At 41.5% G+C, this 26492-nt stretch overlaps 2 protein-coding genes across 9 annotated transcripts in view; one reads left to right on the forward strand and one right to left on the reverse strand.

Annotated features, from left to right (window-relative positions):
- Window positions 1-26492, forward strand: part of agbl4 (ATP/GTP binding protein-like 4) — a 461627-nt gene that overhangs the window by 94099 nt on the left and 341036 nt on the right. The window lies entirely within an intron of this gene.
- elavl4 (ELAV like neuron-specific RNA binding protein 4) overlaps window positions 1-26492 on the reverse strand; it is an 85164-nt gene that overhangs the window by 38032 nt on the left and 20640 nt on the right. For all 7 annotated transcript variants that reach the window (XM_031307357.2, XM_031307361.2, XM_031307360.2 and 4 more), the window contains 2 exons: window positions 14598-14684; window positions 10414-10660 (listed from right to left, as the gene is read on the reverse strand). In XM_031307357.2, coding sequence (XP_031163217.1) covers window positions 10414-10660; window positions 14598-14684 — 334 coding nt within the window. The remainder of the gene's footprint in view (window positions 1-10413; window positions 10661-14597; window positions 14685-26492) is intronic.

A 26492-nucleotide genomic window follows, 5' to 3' on the forward strand; every position in this document is an offset into this window, starting at 1 on the left:
AATGCATGATAAATAGCCTCTAATGGGGTTGTAGCTAACAGAAAAATCAGCCTTGTGCTGATCAATTAGCTTAATGGATACATTAACTTATATATTTTAATTGTCAATTAAAACCAAGAACCCAAATGATGCATTGCTTTCATAATGGCCTTTTAATGAGGTTACATATTCATTTGCCTGTGATTCGTCAGCTGCTTACAGTGCCGATTGCAGATTCTGCAACAGTTGTAACGACTTAAGAAAATGCTCGGCAGCAATGAAAGGGCGCTTCTTAATAAAATTATGTTAATGTAATAATGGCAGAGGTCTCCCCAAATGGGATTTATGTGAAGTATATTAATCTAAGAATCGTGGTTTGTTAATTATATTATATTGTATGGGTGAAGTATTAGTATTTTTTTCTCAAACACAAGTTGTTTAAAAAGGGTAGGCAATATAAGCAAGAGCTTCAGCCTACAACTGTTTCAGACTGATATTATTTGTACAGTAAATGCATTGTTGCTGGACTTCAAACTTCAAACTATGTGTATGCACCTGTACATCCGAAGCTGTCATTAAATTACCACTATACTGTAGAACTGCAGTGTTTTATCATATAGTGCCACGTCCCATTTCACTAACAAACTAACCACATGGGGTGGGGGAGTGAGGAGGTGGGGGGCTAATTTGAACCCACCTCACACCTCTACTCTTTTGGCAGTGCTTGTGTACAATCTGACATAAATTGTATGGAGAGGTGGGCTTGATTTTCAGTGGTAAAATCACTGCTATTTCTAGTGAGTAGCTCTTGGTGAGTTGGCGAGGTGTTATGACTAAGCCATTATTTGTTTCCTGAGGAGCAGCAGGTAGCTCAATGTGTGAGATAAGAAAATTAGTGTACTTGGAGCGGGTGTCCTGTCTGCTGGCCCCACTATGTCATTTCACCTTTCCTTTCCCCCTTCTGCACCTACGCACACACACACACACACACACACACACACACACACACACACACACACACCCACACCCACCCACCCACCAGCGGATGCAAATGAAAATTCACACAACATACCTACAGTATGCACATTTACAGATAAGTACATAAATAATATATAATGCATGGCTACGCTGAATGTACGGGCATATAATCAAGTTAAACATATTCATGTACGACACTGTGAGGCACACAATCATATGCTGTAAGGTCACGGTGCATATAGTAAGAGACTCTAGTTGCATATTGCCAGTCATTATTTTGTGCTTTTTTGTTATATTATGTGACTAAGAGCCCTGTACTGCAGACATGAAAGCATCTTCATCTCCTGCTATCAGCAGACAAGGCTCACACAACACTATAGACTCTTTGATCTAGAATGCTGCCAAATGAAATGCATAGCAGCAAGAACCTTTTGTTTCGCTATGTACCTTCCTGCAATCTATTGTTCTCGATACTATTCTCTGAAAGTGTAGCTGTTCAGTACAAAGTTAATTTGAACTTCTGACAATGTTGTCAAAACAGATATAATTTTTTACTTGGAGTAGAGGCATTGTGTAGTTTTGGTACAACTTGTTTAAATTTTAAAAAAAGTCAAATTATTCACTTCTTTGTCTTCTGTTCCTGTGTAGGTTATATATTTTAGAACTGCGTGCTGTACGTGCTACCCAACAAATGGAAAAAGCTTTGCATTCATTTGAAGCAATGTAACAAAATAAAAAAATCAGAAAAATGTCTGTGGGGTAGGCAGTTTGTTTTTGACGTCATTGGGCAAAAATTCCATAATAATCTTTCAGCATATTGTAATTCAAGTGGTCTGAGAGAAAATTAGACTTCTGCACCTCTCCTTGGCTCTGTTTTCAGGCTTTACAAAATCTAGCCTGTGACAGGAGACTCTCGCTAATCATAGGTTATTTTGGAAAGAGAGCTTTCCTATTACATATCTACAAATGCAGAGGTGTGTGCATGTCATTCATTCAATGGCATAAATCCTACAGAAAAAGTTGCCATTCCAGCATTGGCAATATCTGCCTACACTGCAAAGCAACCAAATAAAAGTAAGACGGACTTCTCAAAAAGAGAGTCTAAAAGAGAGTCTGACAATAAACGCAATAAAACATGTCAATATTGGAGAAGCATGTCAGAGATGGAGAGAAAATGTTGCTAATAGTTTCTGCTTACCGTAGCCAAAGGCTCACGGCTGCGGCTAATAAAAGTTCATGTTTATGTACTTAGCCAGAGCCTCAAATCACATACAAATATGTCACCTAAAGGGCTTTACAGGCTCACAAGTTTGCAAAGAAAACAGGACGGTAATTCTCATAGAATTGCTGCTATATAACGGCATCGGGATCACAATCACGATCTGGATGAAGCATTTGCATATGCCTGTCTGGTGGGAGGGGCTTAGGATGGAAAGGGGAGAGCTGCAGGAGGAGGGCAGTATTTTCAAATGTTGGCATTTTCTTAGCTTTTTCCATAAAACTGCTTACCCCAGCTTTTTTTTTGTGATCAAATGTTTTTTTTATTTTTATATTATCAAAGGAAATAAACAACTACAAACTACAAACAATACACCGAGACAGAGAACGTGTCCCAGGGCCAGAAAGAGAAAAAAAATAAATAAATAAATAAAAATAAATAAGTAAATAAAAAGGGGGGGAAACGAAGAGGAAAGACGGGAGGGAGGGAGACAAAAACAACAAGCAGAAAACAGACACTCACAAACACATACACAAACAGACACAAACACAGACAGACACAAGATAAGGAACCTAAAAAGGCTACAGCCCGGACCTCACAGCCTCAGCAATGATCACCCAAGTGTCCAGGGTCTTTCCTGGCGCTCCATTGATACGTGCCGTGGACAGCTCCATATACATTACATCCAAGTAGGAAATGGTCCATGTGCGGATAGACAGGTCGTGAGGTGGTTTCCAACGAGTTGCAATCATTTTCTTTGCAGCTGTAAGGCCAGCAAATACAGCACGTTTCTGAGTTCCAGAGAGTTGAAGTGCTGACAGATCATTTGCTTACCCCAGCTTTAAAGGCTATCTATACGTCTCCACTGTCAGCAGTGAAGTTTGTCATTCAGAAGTCATGGGAGAACAGAAGCATCAAAAAAGGAGTGAGGGGGGAGTGGCAGCTTTTAGAGATCATCAGGGCTATGAGCTGATGATGCTAACACACCTTGAGAGGACCAGCCCCTTCTCCCCAGAAACAGGCAAATCCGTTTGGTCAGCCTTGAATTTAGCATAATTTTAAGATGAGGCGGAAGGCAGAAAAAACATTTCAATTTGTCAAAATAAATGTGTCACACTCACTGCTTCCAGCCTCTCCCATCCTCAGACGTTTTCCCCCTTGCTGCTCAGCAACTTGAGCGAGTGCTATTTTTGATGGGCCAGCGCTCCCAAACATTTCAAAAGGTGCCCTGTCACCAGCTTCATGTCAAAATACACTTACCTTAAAGAGGGTCAACTCCATAGGAAATAGGGAGGAGCTGAGTGAGTTTTCAAAAAGATTAACACAAAGAGAACACAAGACTACAGTGCCTCAAATACTAGCAGTACAGTTAGAGCATATCATGTGGCATGTATTGAGCCCGTTTAAATAACTAAATTCATAAACAGAGCCACGTCCCCCGCACACATGCATCTACTGTAGATCCCTCTCCCACTCACTCATTCAACACATCTTTCCCTCCTGGGTTGCCAAGGTAGCAGCCACTGTTGCAGTCAATAGGCTCCCACTCTCAGTTCCCAAGGCCCTGCTTCCACCAACACACACACACACACACACATACACACACACACACACACACACACACACACACACACACACACACACACAGACACACACTTGCCCACGTAGAAGCTCAGGGACAAACACACGTAAACCACCCCCTCTTGGTGGGTCCCTGAGCCTTGGGGTCAGTGGACTGCAGCCTGCAGTGTGTGGGCTGGTTGGCTGGCTGTGCAGCTAAGAAATAGAAGGCAAGCTGACAGAATGAGAAGTCCCTTTAAGTCTTGGATAACCCTGTTACGTCAGGATTGCGGAGCCTACACTGCTGCACCTGCTTTAGACTGGAGGGTCGGAGGGCAAGGAACCAGCCCTGAGGCACATTCAGCCTCTGGATCTAAGGCTGACAGAGGGGACAGCAACATCTGTGTTCCATGTAAAGGGCACTCAGAGTGGAATTAGAGGGGACAGCGGCAGTCTGAAGTTAGGGTCACAAGAGGAGCAGTGCAGCCAAGCAAGCTCTCAGGGCGTCCATCTCTGGGTCCTTAGCAGAGGGAGGAGGAGGAGGAGATTGAGGGGTGGTGCTAAGAGGAGAGAGACAGGACATTCTCGGGACCTGGGACTCTGAAACTTTAATGTGTGTCTGCCTGATTGTGTCTGCACTTCTGAGCTTGGCAGCTCTCTTAATACCTGGCTTTAGAGATGTCAAATCCTTTTTTCATCTCTTTCCCTGTCAGCTTTGTTCACGCTATCTTCAGCCTTCAGCCCATTTCAGGTTCAGATAAATGCAGCCTATATGTGAAATATTAACACTGTGCCAGATCTCCCTCGGGATGATTTCAGTAAGGATGTATAACGTATGTAATGGTTAGTCACCACAAAGAACAACATTGCATTTATGTTGTTTACGTGCTTTGGAATGTGTGAATTGGTCTCATCATAAGACAAATAGAGGAATAATAGGACGTTTTGTTCCCATCACTCTAGTAATGATGTGAAAACAGCTCGGCTTGCAATCTGAAGTACAAAGAGAATCCACTTTGCTCCCAAACGTGTTGTCAATGTATATTTTAGTAGCAACAAAGAGATGTGGGTAAACTGAGGTTTCTATGGTGAATATTTGATCTGCTCCCCGTTAGACTGACAGACCTTGTGCAGGAGCTAAGCTCCACCCGTCTGTCCTCGCAGATCAGGGTTAGATGCATATTTTATGTTTGCAATACTTATGGGTGCACTTGATGTTCCATAACAAAAATGGAACGACAATGACACTAATGGAAGTGTGCTGCCTGAACCACAGGCTTGTGCGTGCAAAGCGCACCAAATCCAGCAAACCTGAGATGTTTTTTGCACCTACAGTATATGAAATATGGTGTACCTGTCCTTATGTAAGAATTGGGTTTGCAGCAGGCATTCACGTGGTACTGAAGCTGCTGTCTGTCAGAGGTGCTCTGGCTTGAACTACTCCACAGCTGACATCACAGTCCATCCATTTTTCATTGCCAACATCTGCTTGGCTTGCTACATTGTCACTATGATTTGCATCAGCTCCCCAGATTCCATGCATAAAACCAACACATGGAAGGTGACTAGAGTAGTGTGCACCAAAGGCTTCAGTCGGTGTGCTTAGGGATGACGTCTTTAGAGGGTTTTATGTAGACGTGACAATTGTTTAATCTGCATAAACGGAACAAAAATGCTGCTCCCATTATGGAAAGGTGAGTAGAGTTAGCTGCTCAAAGCTGGCAATAAGCAAATGCTGTGACTAAGTAAGGAAAAGGGTAACACAGGCAGCTAGAACAGGGCAGACACATAGCAGCTGGTAAACATGGTGTTAACTGTTTACTCAACAAGCAAGTAAAATATCCTATCCATTTCTAGTAAGGGTACTGAGCTTTTGGCTACTGTAATTATTGGCACAACATAGGAATCCAAAAAAAATGGTTGTCCACGAAAATATAACACATCACCCGCCCCAATGCAATAATTGCAATCAATTATTGTACCAGCATGAAAAGCCTTTTCTGCTCTTTCATGTTATTATGAAAACAAGTGCATTAATTTCTCCAGCAGAAATGCAGCTGATGCAGAAAAAATATTAAAAAAAAAAATTACTTACTCACAAGGTTCAGTCAATTTCATTTCTGTGGCATATATAGATGTTCATGAGTGCTGATTCAGTATATTGCAAGGTTCATATTATCTAGCTAACAAAAATGGAATACATTTTTCTTTTGTGTCTGTAAGGAGTGGTTGCTTCCACTGTTGCTCAAGATGAGCTTTCACACTGGCAACTTGCAGCTTAAAAAGACGTTTTTAATAAAGAAAGGATGAACAGAGAGCGCTAACAGTAGAACCATCTACAGTGTCTCAAAGCTGTCATGCCCTTAAAAGACATAAAGCATTTGTACATGTTGCATTCTTTGTGCCTGCAATGCAGGAGGACAAAAGCTACTACAGTATACGCACTTAATTTAAACAACAAAGCGTTTAAAATATCAGGACACAGGCAGACAGGAACTTCATAGGTGGAGGCTTGTGGCTTACTGTATGTGCAAGTTTGTGTGGGCTTCAGCTAGGTGCATATAAGCTAGCCTTAAATAAAAGATTAACCTGCAAGTCCCTGCTGTGTTATGAGAGCACCAGACAGAGGTAGTTGTGCAAGCAGGCAGGAAGGTAGGCAAGCAGGCAGGCAGGCGTGTGGGGAGCAAGAAAGACACCCAGAGGTGGCTTTTATACAAGCTGAAGTCAGCCAAGGTGACAGACAGAGCTTGAGTGTCTACGCCTACCCTCACCCACCAGAGCCTCACGCCACGCTGCCGTCATTGGAGCTGACAAGAGCAAGTCCACAGGAAGCTGAGGACCTGTCTGTCTCTCGTACCTCTGAGAGGCTCATGTGCTCACACCTTATCAGAAAACACATACCGGTCAGTGAAGCTGCAAACACTGATATCGTGAGATGCAAGCAAGCAAATGCTGATGAATGATTGAGTGCATTTGTCTGCATTTCAAGTAGTAAAGCTAACACAAAAGTACAATGCAATTCGTTGGCAGAATACTGTACTTCAATCTGGTAATGATAAAATATTGAAACTATCATCTAAGTACATTTTTATTTAAATTTTCAGTCAGTGAATTTATTTAACTTCTTAAACTTTGTTCTATTTTCCTCATACTCTTCACATAGCATAATATAATACAAAGGCCTTAATATTCCTAGCAATATGAATAACGTGTAGCTACAGAACACAACTATCCTCAAGACATTCTGAAGTTCCCTGCTGAAATTTCAACATAGTAAAACATTTCCTTTACTTCCTTAATCTTGACTCACTCAGAATAAAAAGTCTAGGCCATATATTTAAATACACCTGCCCTAACAACATTTAAACTCCATTTTTTTTACAACTCCACATACAGTATTTCATGTTACCATACATTTCATGAGTTAAGTCAATAGGGTATCTACTGTATTTGAGATAATTATAAATATAGTAATAGCCAAGAAAGAACTTTATTTCAGCTTTCATTTACTAGCACAGATTCTTAGTGGGTCAAAAGTTTGAATACACCAAGTTCACTATCTCTTTAAACTGTATGATTCCAGAGATTGATGGAATTACTTTTGAAAGCTTCTGAATTGTAGCCCTCCTCAAGTCTAGTTCTAATTTCTAAGCAACTGAATGTCCCACGAGCATCTGTGAAAAACACTGTACACAGGTATAAAATCACAGAGCCACAGAGTCACTAAATTGTACAGGAAGAAGGAGAAAACTATCTCCTAGTGCTGAACCCCAAGAGGAGCTAGTAATGTTTGAGAATGTTTGCAGATGATCACCAGGACAACGACATAGCTTCTTGGAGGAAGGTTCTCTGGTCAGATAAATGTAACTGTTAAGAAGAGTCAGAATAATAAACGCTACGTGTGGAGGAAAAAGGGTGAGGGTTTCCATCCAAATAACACCATACCAAACTGTGAAGCACGGGGGTGGGAGCTTTATGTTGTGGGGTTTAGTCCTGCAGGTCGACCCAAAACCCGTGGTTTGGGCGGGTTCGGTAAGCTTACTGGAAAATATTGCGGGCTGTTCAAAAAGTAACATGCCAGCGTGCGTGAGTGCATGTGTGTGTGAGACAGAGACAGAGAGAAAGGGAGAGACAGAGTTCATTTCTTTAATGAAGGGTTGTTTTGCTGGGTGGGTGCGGGTGTTAACAAACCCTGACCCGAGCATTACTAGTGGGGCTGTTGTGCTGGAAATTGGACTGGTACACTCATAAAATAGATGGCATGATGAGGACAGAAGAATATCTGCAAATACTCAAGCAACATCTCAAGACATCAGCTAGAAATGTCAAGCTCTGTCGCAATTAGGTCTTCCAGCAGGACAAAGATCCTAAACATTCCGCCAAAGTTGTGCCACATGGCTCACAGACAACAACGTAAAAGTAGGAGTGGCCATCACAAAGCCCTGAACTGAATCCAATTGTGAACTGAACTGAAAAGGCATGTCCAACGATGATGGCCTACAAACCTGACTAACATATTCTGTCAGGAGGAATGGGCCAAAATTCCGTCAAAGTATTGTGAGAAGCTTGTGGAAGGCTACCCAAAGTGTCTAATTCAAGTGAAACAATTAAAAGGAATCTCACAAACTACTAAGTGTCTTTTAAACTTTTGACCCACTGAAATTCTGTTCTGGTAAATAAAGTAGATACCCTATTGACTGTCTGGTAACATGAAATATGTAGAGTTGTGAAAAATTGAGTTTGAATGTTCATGTTGAAGCCTCGATGTATTTAAATATATGGCCTCAACTGTCGAAGTTGATCTTTCTTACATCCATGTGTAGATATTTATGACAGACAAAGGGTTGAGGTGTATATATCAACCTCAAAAAATTGTGTTGTCTTTACTCTTCCTACCATCCTTCTCTTTACCCCTCCTGCTCGCAAACCTGGCTTAGTCTGTTAATGATTTGGATGACTGATGACTGAGAGTATACAGCCTCTTGGCATTGCCTGCTAGAAGAGGGGATCTGTGCGTTGTTAGCTTAAAAGTTTGCATGAGGAAATTGCACCCATGGGAGAGCAAAACAGATACACCACAGGGGGAGATGGAGGGAGGTCAGAATGTATTTATAACTTTTTGTGTTGATGCTAAATCATTAGAGAGACCTTGTAGTGCAGAGCAGAGAAGTACCCAAAATGGTTTAGAAGTGAGCAAAGAAACATTTCTACCTCTCCCTAACATTCCCCATTTAGGGACCTAGCAGGTTTACAGCAATTCTGTTTGTTTTTTTTCAACTCCCTCCAAGTACCTGCTTGGTTCCTCACTGCTGCTTGGCAAATCACACTTAAAGGGGAAATCGGGACGAGAGAAAACCTGGTGATGGTGATGATGATAGCATGTGGTATCCCAGTGTTATTTTTGTACGCACCGTCCTCCATTATCCTGGTGTATCTGACTCTCAGGCTCCATTTTGTGGCCCATTACAGAGGAAGAGGAAAATAGTCCTAGAGAGGAATTGTAGTGCTGCAGAATATGGTTCAAAGAATGAAAGAACAGAAGGAGGCAGGAATGGCTGAGCTATTGGCCATTTTTGGTTTACAGTCAGAATTGTCATCGCTATTGGCCTTTTGGTTCTACTTAATCTATTCCAGAAAATCTAATTCAGTGATTATGTTCACGTATATATCTGTGTCTGTGTGTGTTTACTCTCCTCGCCTTGCCGGCTGTCTGAGAATGGCTTGGTGATCTACACTGCCTGCCAGCCTGGTGCTCTTTAATGAGATTATCAGGAGAAGAGTGTCAGTAAGTAGGATCTAAAATGAAAGCCATTATGGAGCATTATCACAGAGCCGCACCACCCCAACCCACCAGATCTATCTGCTGTATGGCCACCCACACAGCCACTACGCCCCGATTACAGCCATGATTAGCATCGCGAAGTGCTGCTTAATTTAAACACCTCTGGAGAACATGTGGCACTTTGCTGCATTGCTGACTAACAGCGCTTGAACACACAGAGGGCAGAGATGGATTTCTCCTTGTAGAAGACAACACACGCAATGACTCCTCTCAAACACATGAATTGCTTGGAATGGTGTTGGACTTTGAGCTTATGTACACACGTGTACATCTATTCATTTTGTATCTAAATTGTATCTAAATCTTAACGTGTCTACCTTTGATCTTTTAGCAATATGTGAACAGTCACGTAACCTGTGTGCTTCATCATGTCTGTCTTATTATTCTAACCAATCTACTGTTTATTTAAAGGCAAATATGACAAAAAGATTGTGGAAAAAACACAAAATAAATTAACATATAGATGACCAACAATTTAAAAATATGTGGGTTGTTGAGTATTATCCTTTAAAAGCAGGATGCTGTCGTAAATAGGAAGTCCAGTCATTAGACCAGTTAAAATTGGGGCCTGTACTATTATATCCTAATTTCATCATCATCCTTATCATATTGTCATTGAAAGCCTTTTGACTTCACTTTAGTGTGATTCTCAGGTTTTTACTTCAGTGAATTACATGCTCCTGTATGGGCTGAGAAATCCTGATATCTTATATCTTCGTATGTCTGATATCTTTTTAAAACCTTTTGGATACACCTCAAATGATGTGAGGGCTAAGCAGATTATTTTCTTAGTTTAGGAATCACAAGTGCAACGTAAACAGTCTCCATTCTGTACCTGTGATCTTGTCGCGAACCAGCTTGCAGGACTCAATCTCGCCAATGCTACCAAACAGGCTGCGGAACTCCTCCTGGGTCATGTTCTGGGGCAGGTAGTTGACAATGAGGTTGGTCTTGCTGTCGTCATTTGATTGGCCAGTCTGCATGGGCGAGGGGCAGCCGCGGCTGTTGTTGGTCGGTCCGTTGGATGTGGTGCCTCCTCCGCTGGGGCCATTTGTCACTGGAGCCTCCATGTTACTGATGATCTGAAGCAGGGCAAAGAGGAGGAGGAAAGAGGGAGAGGAGAGGAACCATAGAGCGAAAGTGCAGGAAGGAAGATAGATAGAGATAGCATTGATTAGTAAAGGCTTCTGTACTGTATTTAGCAAATTTGGAACACTGAATATGCAGCAAGGCATACAATACTCTGACAAAGTGGTTATTTTCAAAAGAAAATTCTAAAAAGCATGACATTTGTTGCATTAGGTCAAATCAAGAGTCTGGGTGAAAATGACTTTTACAGGCCTATTTCCACACATTAGAAATGTTTTAAACAAGTGTTGCACACACAGTATGCCACTGTTTTGGAATTGCCATACAATTACTTCTTGCCATACTACCTGACAGGGATTAAAATACTGTAACAGTGAAGTACAATGACAATGACATTTCACAATGTCTCAGTTTGGAATAGAGTTACTAAATGCATTTTTACATTGTTTGGGTAACATGACGATATATAAAATGTGGTGACAGAAATTTGTCAACCATCAGAGATTTTGGCAGATTTGGGTTGTTGTTTGCAATGTTGTAAATCAGTGGGCAGGACTGCTTTTTAGCAATATTAGACTTGAAGGATTTTTGAATCAATGTGATGAACTATTATTATGAATAATATTTTCAACTTTACATTTAACATAGTAAAGTTGAATAATAGTTGAAGGCATTTACTCTGCCTACAACTATTATTATTAATTTAAGGCAGAGTAAATACTTATACATTATGCTAAAATGGCTGAAAAAGCAGTCTTTAGGAATGACGGAGTTCTTTTATTTGTGAGCAGTCATACTGTCACCAAATAATCTAATTGGTGAAAAACAAACTGCATGATCTCTGTATCATGATGCATCATTAACATTTCATCAAAACATTGCTATTGCTGAACCCTAATATGAATCACAAACATATAGTGAACACACTGTACACAGAACATGCCACATCACTAAACAGTGAGAAATACAACAAACACTAGACACAGAGAGGGTAAAGAGCTAAATATTCATGAAGACAGTAAGAGGTGTCTCTAAATGTTTCTCTGATAGCTGCTGAGGTTTGTGGGAGGGGGCAACAACAGGGGCATCCCTTCAGCTAACTGTTTGACTGCTGATGCTGCTGCTGTGACAGAGAGACGTTTGCATTTTGTTATTTGGTTTTGCAGAGCATCTTAGGATCAAAGTGTTCAAAAAGGAACTGTGAGCTTGGTGTAAGAAAACAGAAAAAAAAAAGGTGAGAAGGAGTGAGTCAAAAGTCGGAGGAGGAGGGAGGTAGGTTGCACTTTACTTTTCTACCAGAGCACTCTGGTACATATTTAATTCAAATGCTTATTCTGAGCGAAAATCATTCTCCAACAAAAGCCATGTGTGATGTGAAATTATTCATTTGCATAAAAAAGCATTTGTTTGATCAAATTAATGGCTTTTGTTGCATATATGTGTGAGTGTGTGTGTGAGGGGAGTGTCAGTGTTTCGCAAATGGATAGAGTGGAGACGACGAAATCTAATCACTAAATGGTGGGAAGATAAAACTTTACATTTATGCACTGTTAAGGTATACATCGTGTCACTCTTTCTTGACTCATGCTTAAGCAGACCAGGAGAACAAGCTCACTGTTGACAGAATGTTTGTTTACATGGTTTATTATCTTTTCACTGTTCTGCAGTGTCCCCTTGCACAGATAATAGATCTTGTGGTCCCTGTATCCTATGTATGAAAATCCATAGAAAAAGGCCTTTCCAGTTGAGTTGAACTCAAAAGTTTCCATCACAATGCTGCACAAGTACTGTAATGACCAAACATGCTGCAACCCAAATTAAGATGCAATTATTCTTTAATCTGATTCAATCTCATTTTTTAAAGTCTTCACTCAGATCTCTCCCTTTCCCCTGTTCAACCATTCAGCTCTCGGTCTATTTTTAACCATTCTTAAGGACACGGAGACAGGCTGCACTTGGAAGCAGGGCTGGTTTTAGCAAAGGAGAAACGGCACATATTTCGCTCTATTTCTGGATTATCAAAAGACTGGACCTGTGTTCTAATAATATATCTCAAAGCAGAATTAAAAAAATTCCCAGTTTGTCCAGAAATAGTTTTCGAAACCATTTTAGACATTTGCAATGCGTGTACTTCTCGGCTTTAATCAATTTACTTTTATCTATCTATCTACCTGCGTGTAATGGTAAGCAGGGATGATGATAAATGAACAGCGGGCATACAAATAACTCTTAGTTACAATACAAATACCACAAAATATTAATATAATATAAAATAATATTGTCAGCACCATCAAAAATGTGCAGTTCATTTTAATGAGACGATCAGAACCACCAAGAAAGCCTGTGGTCTTTACTTATGTAAAAGTGGGAATATCATCTAAATACCTATACCAACAATGTCATAGGATGGCATACAGGGGCTTGAAGGATCCATAATTTTCTCTGGCTTTAGGAATAGCTTTAAAAAATAAAAAGGCTTTATTTCTCATTATCTAGTTTTCTTCTTTTCCTCCATCTAAGTGTTTAGGAGCAGCAGCAACACAATGTCAGTCTTTAATCTGCTTCCATCCTCTCTCTCTCTCTCTCACACACACACACACACACACACACACACACACACACACACACACACACACACACACACACACACACAGACAGAACAATGGCCCAAGCCCACAACAGAAAACAAACAGACAGGGAGATGTCTAAAAGCTCTCAAGATGAGAGCTGCATGCAAATTGTTCTTTTGACAGTATCCTTTCCTACTCACTCACTCCTCTACCACAACAGAGATACAGAGACAGACAGAGGGGGAGAGGGAGGGAGGGAGGGAGAGCGTAGACGGAGAAAAGGAGAGAACAGTATCTAGCCATAACACAGTTGATTGGAGAGGGCCTTATTAAATCTGTTTACATTCCCTGCTGGGTTCCATTCTGTCAAAGAGACTTTCAACTCCATGGGACGTTTTCTGAGGAGTTTTTCCACCAAAATGGCTGCCTCTAATTAACAGGGACCTGCCGAGTCCTGGTGGCCAATTATATTCCTCTCCCTATCCCTGCCCACCAGCATTTGTGCTGCTCAGCAGTCCACTTCTTGTTGGTTGTGAACGCTTCGGCTGCCCCTGCTCTCCCACTGAGAAGCCTAGTGCTGTGGACAGAACTCACTGCGTGTCCTGCTGAGTTGGTACAACACACAGCCCTCTCAAGATCTCAGCCTCAAGCAGAGTCAGCACTAGTTTGTAGATGGTGTGCAGTTGTTGGAAACACATGATACAAATGTGTAGAGTTTGTGTTAGATAGAATTTAGAATATTGGCTTATTTTTGTAAGTTGAAAGATACCTGATGGTCATTCCTAAAACTGGCATCCTAAGAATAACAAAGCAATTTGGCTTGACTGGAACAATGCTGAAGCTACAGTTGCTATTAAGCAAAATGCATGGGTTGCATTGGGATTTTTAATGAATGCTGGAGCGCTCAATACAGGAGAAAGAGCAGATTATTGTAGTGAGCAAGTGTCTGCAAGGAAGTAGAGGTCCATCAAAAATGCCCACAGGTGAAGCTTTGCATGTGTTAACGAAAGCTAAACAGCACGATTGATTTGTAACGGATGTAGTATGAATACTAAAACATCAATATGTACATATAAATTGAAAAATAAGCATTTTTTTATTGGCTTCCTCGTATATATCCTATGGATGAACACGTCAGCAGCTGAATATTGCTTTTCACTCATCTCTGCACAACTTCCTCTACCCTTGCAATCCCCTCTCCTCCCTCCATCAATCTCTGCTCTGGTTCCAACCGTCTCAGTCAGCAGCATCACCAACCAGTGCGTATTCATGTAAACACAGTACAATATCAGATCATATTACTTCATGGGTGTGTAAAATGGCTGGGCCATCCATTTGGCAGCAGTAACAGTCTCCTTACCATCTTTGGCTGTGTCAGCAATCCCTTCTCTGCCCAGCCCTGGAGCTGTGGGAGCTCTGCCTGACGCCACTGTGTCTCTGTCGACCCCTATGGAGCGGAGCACAGGGAGGGAGGGACGCACAGCCCACCGTCAACATTATACACTCACTATACAAGGTTAGGGTTGTAGTGGGATTTGGTTGATGGGGTTGGGGTGATGAGGAAAATCACTACAAAAATACAGCTACACCTTCACAGTCCTTGCACCAGTCAAACTAAAACAAAGACGGGTGGCTCAGGAGTTTTGTGTTTGATTGGGATCACTGGTTAAGATAAGTGTTTTGCCTTTGGGAAAGAATAAATTGGGGTGATGGTTAAGATTTGAAAAAACTGCATTACCTCAGTTGTTGAAATATTTCTTCATGCTGAAAATGAAATGGAGGTAAATATTTATTCAGTTGTTTCATTCTGTTTTAATAATTTGAGGACCTTCATAATAGATTGAATAAAATTGCATGTGTGTGTGTTGAAGCTGGCAGATTGGTGAGGTGACTGCAATGACCTTGGCAGAGTTTATAATCTCCCCTCCTGCTCCCTTTGGGTAAACAAGCCTGTGGTTGAAAAGACAGAAATGCCACAAATGAGCAGGAAGTCTGTTCACTAGCTCTCCAGAGCAGGGGGCTTAAATGCCTGCAGGTATCTACGGATGCTACAAGCAGCCAATTTAGCAGGAGAGGCGGAAGAGAGGAGGGATGACCTCTGCCTTCATATACTTCTTCAGAGAGATGACGAGACAGAGTGGGGGATCAGATGGGAGGGGGAAGAAAAGGCAGGGGCTGAGTAATGGGGAAGACACTTCCAATACTTCAAAGAAAGAGAGAGACAGAGGTGGGGGAGGAGAGAGAGAGTCTGTACATGTTCTGTTGTCAATGTGTCTTGTAAACTTGAGCAGGAATGCATAATGGAGGTCTAAATGAGAGTGAACTGTCAGCTCGAATGGGCAAAAGAAGATACAGGGGGCCATGGAGGTCAGGGTAGAAAAGAGAACAGGAAATATTATTTCTACTAGCTGACTGGTAATGGTGAATATTGGGATTTTTTGGGGATGATCATATAGAAATATCAAGCTGAGCCACCTTTGTTTTAGTCTAGTGAGGGTTACCGTTGAATAACGTCTGTGTCAAATATAAAAACACTTTATGCTTTGTAAATCTGACTAGGACAAATTGGTAAAAAGCATTGGGTTTTTTATGTTAACATTGTCAAACTTTTAGCTTTAGTTAGGTCAACCTCATGCAGGGGTGCCAAAGCCAGTAAGGTGTACATCTGTAAGAGCCAAAAGTGTTCAGCACCAGGGATAGCTACAGCCCTGGGGCTAAGGTGCCCACGCTAGGTACAGTTTGGAGCCACCACGTACAGTATAGTGGTACTCTAATTAGGAGGACAGAGGACAACATAGGCTGCTGTTAAATGTAAAGTTGAAAAGCCTCCCTGAAAAAAGAAAATGTTAGGCAGAGGTGAAACATCAAGAGCATTTTTCACCCATTCTGCAAAGCCGTCATTTTATGTCGGGGTGGAAGGGAATGGTGACCGCAGAAAGCAGACAGTGCAGTGTAATCGTAGCATGTTCAAATGTGGTGATAAAAATGTATGGAAGCAGCAAGCAGATGTATGTGAGTCTCCATTTCAACAGCCAACACACAGTGAGAGCATAATGTCGGAAAAAAAGGAATATTACATTTCTCAGAAGTGAAGTCTCTGCACAACTCAGTGCTCAGTATTCAATGCTCAACCATTCGATAAAACAAACACAGTCTCAGGCGTAACACACACATGGCACACACACAGTTTCATCTTTCTTCATATTCTCGCTGTCGTTGCGTTTATCACATGAACATATACATGTTCGTCTTCTGATAAAATCTCAAATATCTTATCTCTGGAATGGGTGCAATGCAATTACATTTACCAACCACTGAGATGAAAAACCGCTCATGGATACATTTTCAATTATTCAGGGAATACATTTCAGTCGGTGCTCAGATGCTGGGAAAACTTATTATATAATCAATACACTCTATAACGCTGTTAATATTTGATGCCACAAAAGTGCTTCCTGTCTCCTTGGGCTCCCAGCCAATGGTGTCTGGGTACTGCAGTCAAATAGGACGAGCCTTATTCGCCTACAGCAAGGAAGGGGCGTAAACATTTGTTTTTCTCTAACAGTCGAAAATACCAAAGGCATAGGCTGCTTTCTTTTAGATTTACTGTATATGAATCTATTTTTACAAGTATTTCTTTCATACTATGCACAGATGCACAAAGCTGATCTCTGTGTCCACTTCTCCACAGCCCTATGTCACTCATCGTACAAGCTCAAATTTAAACGACCAAGTAGTTTGTGTTTTCCTTTCCTGTCCTTTTCACCTTCATCATTCCTGCTGCTTTTACACAATAAAACCACCACTTTATATTTCTGGCCTAGTGCAGGCTTCCCTCCCCGTTTTCTTACAGAGCTTAGACAATCAATTTACCCTGACTTGGCCAGGATAGATGGAGGCTGTAGAGACTGCAGAGTAGGCAGTATGCTACAGGATTTCTCCACTGATAGACACATTGCTTGGCAGCTACAAAATGGAGCCAGCATGCAACCATCTGACTTGTTAGACATCGCCTCACCATCTTGCTTAAGATATTATTAATGATTTCTTTATGCATCTTATTTTGATTTGGTTTTAATTATTTGGCTTGTTAAATGAGAAAATAGGATGACGTTAAATCATCTGATAGAAAACATCACCGTATTATAATTTAACTGATAGATAGATAGATAGATAGATAGATAGATAGATAGATAGATAGATAGATATATATTTTAAGACACATAATTACATCCGAATATACTGACAATTTGTGCCGTGAGTCCCCATCCCATACCATAAAGCCACCACACCAGATACTGCTAAACTCAGACTGAAACTCCTTCTCTGTCCCCCAAAATGATACTGAATTGGAGTTAGTGTTACTGAATTGGAGTTTCGATTAAACTGACTGAGACACAAAGAGATTAATACGACTTTACAATCTCAGCTTCTCGGCCAGTCAAGTTCCCTGTAATGCACACTATGCTATTGATTTTTATTTTTCTCTCTCCTCTCCCTTTCTTCCTGGCCTTCTCTCTTTCTTGCCATCTCTCCACCTCCACCAGCGTCTTCCGAGCTCTGAAATGTCCTGCAGATCAGACGGATGCTGGGCCGGATCAATCAGAGAGAGTAATCTGGGACGCTTCATGCACGCAAGCACACACAGACACATCACATAGAGACACATCACAGATACTCGAAATACACACACACACACACACACACACACACACACACACACACACACACACACACACACACACACACACACCTTCTCTGTTGCACTCTGGTCTGCCTGCCTCCAGTCTCATCGATCTGCATCTACTTTACCAAATGGATTCTTCTCTTCTTCTATCCTCCTCCACCACTTTTCTCTCTGTGTGACTTGGAATAATACATGTTCCAGACTGCGCGAGACGTGTACGTAAGCAATTTTTCATTTAACTTTGGCTTGACTCTTTCCCCCTCTCACTTCTTTCTCTTTTGTGATGTTTCAGTCTTCCAGTGAGATCGATGCAGCTTTCCCACACACTCCCTCACAGCCCATGGGCAATCGGCAGATACTTGCGTTAGGTCAGAGGTCAGGAGATGACAGGATACAGCCAATTGCCGAGGAGTATGACAGACAGGATCTATATAATAACCTCAAGATTTATACTTCACAGACAATTAGAGGATGAGTCTGTTGGCAGAGATTTCTTTTTTCAAATGTGAAATATCTGATCATCTATCAGTTTCACTTCTTTCTGAAAGTTAAGAGTCTGCATTTTGCAGTATGTTCATAATCGAAGTGATGTAACTTGTTCTACTTTATTCACACTTACTTGGCTTGATTATTTATATCTAAAAACCTTTCTCAAAAACTATTTCATGCTGCATTGTGGGCAGTCAAAAGACCATCCTTCAAGGACAATGACTGAGGACCTGCAATGCTCCATACATGCACAGTCACATTCCCTTCTCTCTCTCTCTCTCTCTCTCTCTCTCTCTCTCTCACACACACACACACACACACACACACACACACACACACACACACACACACACACACACACACACACACACACACACACACACACCACAGTCTCCTTTACTCAGCCAAACTGTAGGCGGAACTGGAGCCATTTGTCCACTGGCTGAATCCCAACTCTGCACCAACGCATGCAGGAAATTGGTGAGCATCTTGACTCTGGAGATGGCACTTCAATTTGTGCAGCTCCAGTGACTGGTGCTTTGCAGTTCCTCCCTTGTGGGGGTGTGAGATCAGCTGGACACCTGCCTAGCTGTTTGGCTGAAGCCTGGAGCATGGGGACAGGGCCTTGGAATTGAAGGCCTGGCCTTGCCTGTCAGCCCAAGTCCCTGTCCCTCAGCCCCAGCCCAAGCCTGGCCTCTCAGGTCCTCATCAGAGTTCCACTAGTTTCACCCCTGTGCCAGGAACAGTCCCTCGCTTGATGCCCCTCACCATGATTTCTCGATACAATTCTCAGCTGCAAGTCAACACAGCCCCATCATCCCAACCACAATCTTCTTGAACAGAATAAAATCCCCATCAACAGCTTGCCAGCCTTTGTTCCAGTTCTAGCTGCTGCAGCCAGCATCTCGGTTCCCAGCTCAGTCAAATCAGCAAGATACCTCTGCTGTGCAGTGCTGTCTGTCCTGCTGTAATCCCTGGGTGTGACGGATAGGAGCGATCACTGTCAAAGCCCTGAGCTAGGACATTTTGGTGGATTAGAGGCTAAATCATCGTCTCATCCCCTACATGGGATTCAATTCTTAATTAAATGTTATTAATGTCGTTAAAGTTTTTAGTGGAGATGATAGCTATCTAACATGTAGGGCCTATTCAGTAAGTATTAGCCTTGTTTCTGTGAATGGTACTCACAAAAGACATTGTGAAAAGGGGTAAAAAAAAGAAGCAGGAGAGACAGTAAGGACCCTGCTAACATAAAGTAGGCCTACATCGCTGTTGTTATTTAACATGACATAAAAGGTTCCCAATCCATCCCAATAGGGCGCATCTTTTTTCACTCTGTCTTCCTTTTTTCATAACACAAAAATCATGTTTGCCGTGACTATGTTAAGATCTAACCTGGTTACTTTTACTGTGACTGTAAAATAATGAATAAATATAAGTGACACTGCAACAGAATCTACAGCACTGCGATGACAAAAACCTGCACTACTCTCGTTTGCATTTCAGGGAATAAGTTGTGTTTCCGTGCAGTGCTCATTTCCGTGTTGAGCTGAAGTTGCTTTTAGCTGGGCCGGGACAGAGGATCGAGGACGTAGAAACAGACAGCGAGGCAGGGAGAGCAAGCAGGCTGATCCATCTGAGTCAGCACCATGTGTCATAAGCCAGGACACCACCTCCACAAGTAGCTGGCAGGTGAATGCAGCCACGCACCTGTGCAGGCAACGAGCCATTTTAGTGAAGCTGTCTCCTATCTTTAGCAAAATACCCTAAAATACACCAGCACATCGTAAACAAGCATATGCAAACATGCACAAATCATGCACACTCAACTCAACTACCTAACTATACACGGTTACTGTGCCCACCTGCATGTACAGTATCAGGTCAGAAATAAGCAATTCAGCAGTGTCATGCTATTGCAACCAACTAGAAAATACATTTCTCACTTGCTCAAGCCTGCAGTCATACTTGTTGTATGTATAAGAAAAGGACTTGAAGAACAAGGTAACTGGATAAAGCAACTTTCCAAAAAGGGGTCTCTAAGAATATTCTCCCTGAGCAACTGAATAAGAAACTTGTAAACTCCTCTGACTGAACTCAATTTTCTGTAATTCACAGTAGGAGTTGGTTGGAGGCTGGAAGGGGTAATATTGGCTTTGTTGAACAGGTATTTAAAAATCTATAAACAGCCTTGAGGTATATGATAAGAACAAAACCTACAGCACAGAACTTACACTGAGAACAAGGGAGAGAGAAGAACACGTGCCCGGCTGCTGAGCAGAGGCAGAGCTCTTCCTAATCTAATCACTGATTCCTCCATCAGCTGCTTCTCAGACTGTGTGTGTGTGTGTGTGTGTGTGTGTGTGTGTGTGTGTGTGTGTGTGTGTGTGTGTATGTGTGTGTGTAAATCACACACAAACTGACCGTTGTACCCGAGAATTCATTCAACAGCCTTGGGGACTGTGGGAGGGTGTGGCTGAGTGGATGTCAGTGTGTGCCTCACTAATCTGGTTATTGATTCAGCTCTGATCCGGAGCTCATATAATCAAATAGCTGCAAGGGAAAAGGACAGCCGTCCATCATCTGTCTTAATAAGTAAACAGTTTGATAGAGGCAATGAATAAGTGGAAACTACATGTAGATGTATAGGACGTTACGGCGCTGATAGACAGACAAGCTAAAATGTTTATAACTATCCTCTGGCAAAACTATTGGCAACCTTCTTTCTGAGTGACAACATGAAATATATAATTACTTTATTTATAGTTTCTTTTGATAGTTATAAGTCTGGGTGCCTGGGTTGAATATTCAGCTACATTAAACGCACCGATTTCTTTGTGCTTTTTGAATATGCTATCACTGCAATAGCTAAACTATTTCAGTCATTTTCCAAATGCTATAACGTTGCTTTGTACTAGTCATTACACAATCAATTTGGAGTTTGACTTGAGAATTTATAGTGAGCCCATCTTCTGTGAAGATGTAATCTCAGTGTAACGTGATGTGAGAGTCGTGCAATTTAGAGATGGCTTCTACTGCAGCAGGAAGAGAGGAGAGTGAGACACAAAAACCTAAATGTATATCGGCACAGCTGACAGATGAGGCCCGCCGGGCCGGCACACCAGCTACACCATTAAGTGTGGCGTGCATTCAAACGAGCAGATTAATCCCCCCTACTGCTATACAGTGCAGAGTAATTGAAAATGCCCACAGGAGACTATCCTTGCGCGTATACTGTAGCATGTGCCAGGGAGGCAACATATAGAAGGCGATGGCTGATTGCCATCAAAAATTCTGCAACTGTGTTTAAGTATGACAGCATGTGCCAGAGAGCCGTGCAGCAAAGAGATACCATACATCTATCTTTCATTTTATCTCTCTCTTTCTGACTTTTTCTCTCTTTACCTCCTAATATCAACTTGACAGGTGCTGTTCATGCCTGCTGCCGCAGTCTTGATAAGCATTGTATATCCCATTCCCTCCATTTCCATTCAGGTATACTGTTATACTAGAGGAAGGAAAGCATTCCTTCCTCTTACTGTCGAGAATTAGAATTAGAAGAATTAGAAGGGAATATGCATTGACTGTGTGAGAATCCATATTCCTGTTGGGACTAACACCTTCAATTTTAGAATTACTGTAAGAGCCATTTTTTCATGTGTTATGGGTGTAGGACATAAATTGTCCACTGGTGTCACTAGTGTGCTGGTGAGTGACATCTATTTAGGTAGGAACCTTTCAACAGGTAAGGGGGGTGCTGTTAATCGGAGGAGCACAAATAGTTTTTGACCGCATCAAAATGCAACACTCACGTAGGATGATGAAATGTTTGTTGATGGAGCTTGATGGACACATGTATTCTTGCACTTTGATGTGAAGAATTGTGATCAATAAATGACCATCAAAACGCAACGATGACTATTGGAGTCAGTGATTTCCACAGTAGGCTACGGAGCAGTGTAAGTTATAAGAGAGCGCGTCAGCTAGTTTACTAGCCATAGACTGTTTGTTTGTTTGTTTAAGTCCGTATAGCAGCCCCTCAGTGGCTTTAAGTTTTAGGCTTAGCCATTATACAAACATTATAATTACTATCTCAAACGGTGACCTGATAACTGCCACTAGGTGTAGCTGGTTGGGTATCTCTGGTCTCACATGTGCTACGTCAAAAAGGCAAACCAAACCTATGACTGACAAGAGAAAATAGTAAGGTTTTATCTACCTCCTTGCCTGCGTTTTCTCTTAATAAATCATGAGGAGATAGCCTAGCAAAGCATGCACAGATATCCTTTTAGAAGAAGTCTGTCAGCTTAAATATTGTAATCTTTATGTACAGTTGTCCTGATCTTTATGAGCAATTGGCCACAACTGACTTTCAGATGGACTTTCTACATCCCTTTTTCTCCCGCTGTGGGATTTTTCAGTGTCTTAGTATATTGCGTAGAGCACAATCAGCCTTTTTTGTCCCTGTGTTAGTGTTGCTATTGATGAGATAAGGCAGGCTGGAGGCTGTCGTGTGGAATGCTGTGTTTGTAGGCCCTAATGTGTCTATTACCAACAACAATGGCGCCATTTTCTAGCATGTTCAGTTGCATGTTCAATCTATAATTCATCTGGCTACAGAAATATATAAATGTTTAATATGTTAGAGGCGGTGAGGACTGTCGAAAGCATGACCTTGAAACGTCCTTTAAACATCACACAGCAACAGCGCTGGGGCCAGTTAAGCTGCCAAAGCCAAACAACAGACAACGTACACACACACACACACACACACACACACACACACACACACACACACACACACTCTGTCTGCCTGCTGATGCTTTCCGCTGCTTTCTGTTCTCTTTTTTTTCCTGGGATGCAAAATGCAGATGAGACGAGTCAGCCGCTTGTGCACAGCCTCAGGAGAAACTGCCACTCAAATCCAAACATCTGTATGAATACCAAAACACACACAGTACAGTGGAGGATGAGAGAAAGAGAGGGAGGAAGGAAAGGAGAGAAAGAGATGTCGAGGGAGAGAGAGGATCGAGAAAGAATGAGCAGTAAAGTAGCTAAGAAAGCCAGTGTTCCTCTCTCCTTCTGTATCTTTGACTGAACAAAGGGCTATAAACACATGAATACCTCTTTCCTCCCACTGTATTTTCCATCGGGATATTTATTCTGAAAAGCAGCGATGCACAACAAGGGCTCGGTCCTGTGTTTGCTAGTGGGCTGAGGCGCTAACACTCCCCAGCTGATTATGTGTCTGTCTGTAGCAGTTTGAGCTGCTGCCAAAGGAATTAGGTCTAGTATTTGTGAATGCTGTTCCCCTCACAGCAGAATGCCTTGCCATGCCTCTCAGATTTCTAGCTTCTTTTTTTTTTAAAAGAGAGGGAAAAAAAAAACACATTTTAAATAAATGAAGGAAATCGCTGTGGAAGCCTATTAAATTTTCAACGTGACCGTTTTGTGAGTCTTCATGTGTGTTTAGGCTTCACACAAAAGGAACATTTTAAAAACCAAAGCGTGCTAATTGGGACAGAGATTGTTACAGCAGCTTCTTATTCAAACAGGCTTTTGGCTCATTAACTGCTCCCATCCAGCTTTTGTTTAAAGGAAAGTGGAAAAGACATTTAAAGACAATAAAATATTTTATGATATTTATACAGACACTGTACCACCAAAATACTGATAGACTGCATAATGCACTGGCACAAAATATGCCAAAGCAATGGAAAAACCTCTTACCTCAAGTGTAAAGGCAAGACGAGAACTGACTTCTTCTATCTTAGTCGTGTCATGTCACACACTAATCAAATCTTTACTTTGTAATAGCAGCTATATTTTAACCAGCAGTTGACCACATTTAATTATAGATGGATTTCATCATATTAGTGTCATGCAATATATCTGTATTTTGCATGAGAATAATTCAATTTCTTTCATAAAACTGAGTATTACTAATTTACTTTGGCAGGTGTTCGATTCTAGCATGAATTTACAAACTAGTTTAAATACTGTATTATTGTGTGCATAACTGCACATCGAGGGAGGACCTGACGCCCTTCAAGGGAAATTAAAATGTTGGGGGGGGGGGGGGGGTTTACTTAACAAGTTGAATATCATACTGTTGTGAATTTCCACTTACTCAAGAAGAAATAAAGAGGGAAAAGCTTCTGTACGGCCTTGCAGGACTTTCCCAGTTGTGCTCGGAGAGATCTTACCAAACAAATGTAATCCAACTAAATGTCTTCGACTTATTTCTCTGGCTAACATATATCACTATAACCTCTGTCTAAAGTACCCCACTCTAAACCTCATTACTGAGTGGGGTCAAAGTTAATGCAGGAAACATGTAATTACAGCTGACTGATTGATGTCTATTAGTCTCAGCTGCGACCCATCCTTTTGTATGCGCCTGACTGGGGCTGGCCATTTACCTGAAGCTAGAGAGGGGCCATGTACAGTATGATACACACCTGATACACATGCACACACACACTAAACATGAACTGTATGTGTACCCACATGCATAATAATTAACAACTACATACATCAACTATACTACGAACATAAACACAATGTGACATTTGACATCTCAGCATTAATTACTGTGGATGTGATGAACTGCAGTGCAACCTCTGAATGTGAAAAAACAAATTAAACAGCATTAACTGCAGCACAACCATGACTAGACACACAAAACACAAAGCTTCTGGGTGCCTGCTTAGGTCACCTGGTAGAGCGGGCGCCCATATATAGAAGTTTACTCCTCGACGCAGCGGTCGTGGGTTTGACTCCGACCTCCGGCCCTTTGCTGCATGTCATTCCCCTTCTCTAAGCTGTCAAATAAAGGCCTAAAATGCCACCAAAAAAATCTTTAAAAAAGCTTCAGAATACTGAAGGCCCTCGGCCCTAGCTAGCATTTACCTACTGTAGACTTGCATGGGGCAAGTCTATTCCACAAAAGTCAGACATTCTCTACACTACATGCCAAGACACAATGCACAACCAGCCACAAACAGCAAGTCAAACCCACAGCATGCATTATTCACCTCCACCAAAATGGATGTTTTTCTGCTGCTCAGTAAAACACACATCACAAACAATCAAATTAGCCATACACCATTTTGAAAACTCTTTCTACACACAAATAAGAACACTAGGCCCAGGAGATGAGCTTAAAGGAAGTAAAAACAGGATGCTTAAATTTCGTTATTCTGTGATGAAAATCTCAAAAGAGCACTAGTCTGGGTGGTCTGCCTCAGTTTGTTAGCTGTAAGTTTATCACAAGAGGTGTCAAATGGTCAATGGACGATCTACTTTTTTGAGCAATTTATTTTACAGCAGCAAAATGTTATAAGATTAGAGTTGTTAGAAACTAGAAGAAAAAAGCAACAGTTTAAGATACATCAAATATCTATGCACTTAATTGCAGGTTAAGTTTAAATTCCTCTATCATGTTCCTTATCAATAAGAATTTATATTTCTACTAGCACCACGCAAAACAGTTAAAGATCTCTTCATCTACATATATGATGACACAGACAAACACACCTACAGTAAATCCTAGAGAGCAAATGTTTGAGAATAGAACAGAGGCCGGAAAATCCTCATAGGAACACAGGAGCGAAGATTAGTAGCCAATTGTTCCTGTGTCTAAACCACTTCTTCTCTCTCTCACACACACTCTATCAATTTGCTTGGTGTTAAATCAGGCTCTAGTTAAACATGTCACTCTGCATCTGGACACACGTCAGTCGCCCCTTTGACTGACACGCACGCACACACACACACACACACACACACACACACACACAAAACACAAAACACATCACAGGCTACCACGTAATTTAATTGACAAAGTAATATTTACTTTTACTTCATTTGTTAGCTCATCATCCATCATTTCTTACTTGTTGTCTGTGATTCATCTTCATTGTTCCTCAGACCTATAATCACCCCAGGACTACATATCCAAGAACATATCCTTTTCTTATATTTATCTGACCTACAGTTACATTTAAATCACTAAGCACACACTCGGTCAGTGCACTGTAGCTAATAAATTCCTCACACACCTTACCCTATTAGCAT

Source organism: Sander lucioperca, chromosome 11 (genome assembly GCF_008315115.2).
Source record: "Sander lucioperca isolate FBNREF2018 chromosome 11, SLUC_FBN_1.2, whole genome shotgun sequence".
NCBI lineage: Eukaryota > Metazoa > Chordata > Actinopteri > Perciformes > Percidae > Sander > Sander lucioperca.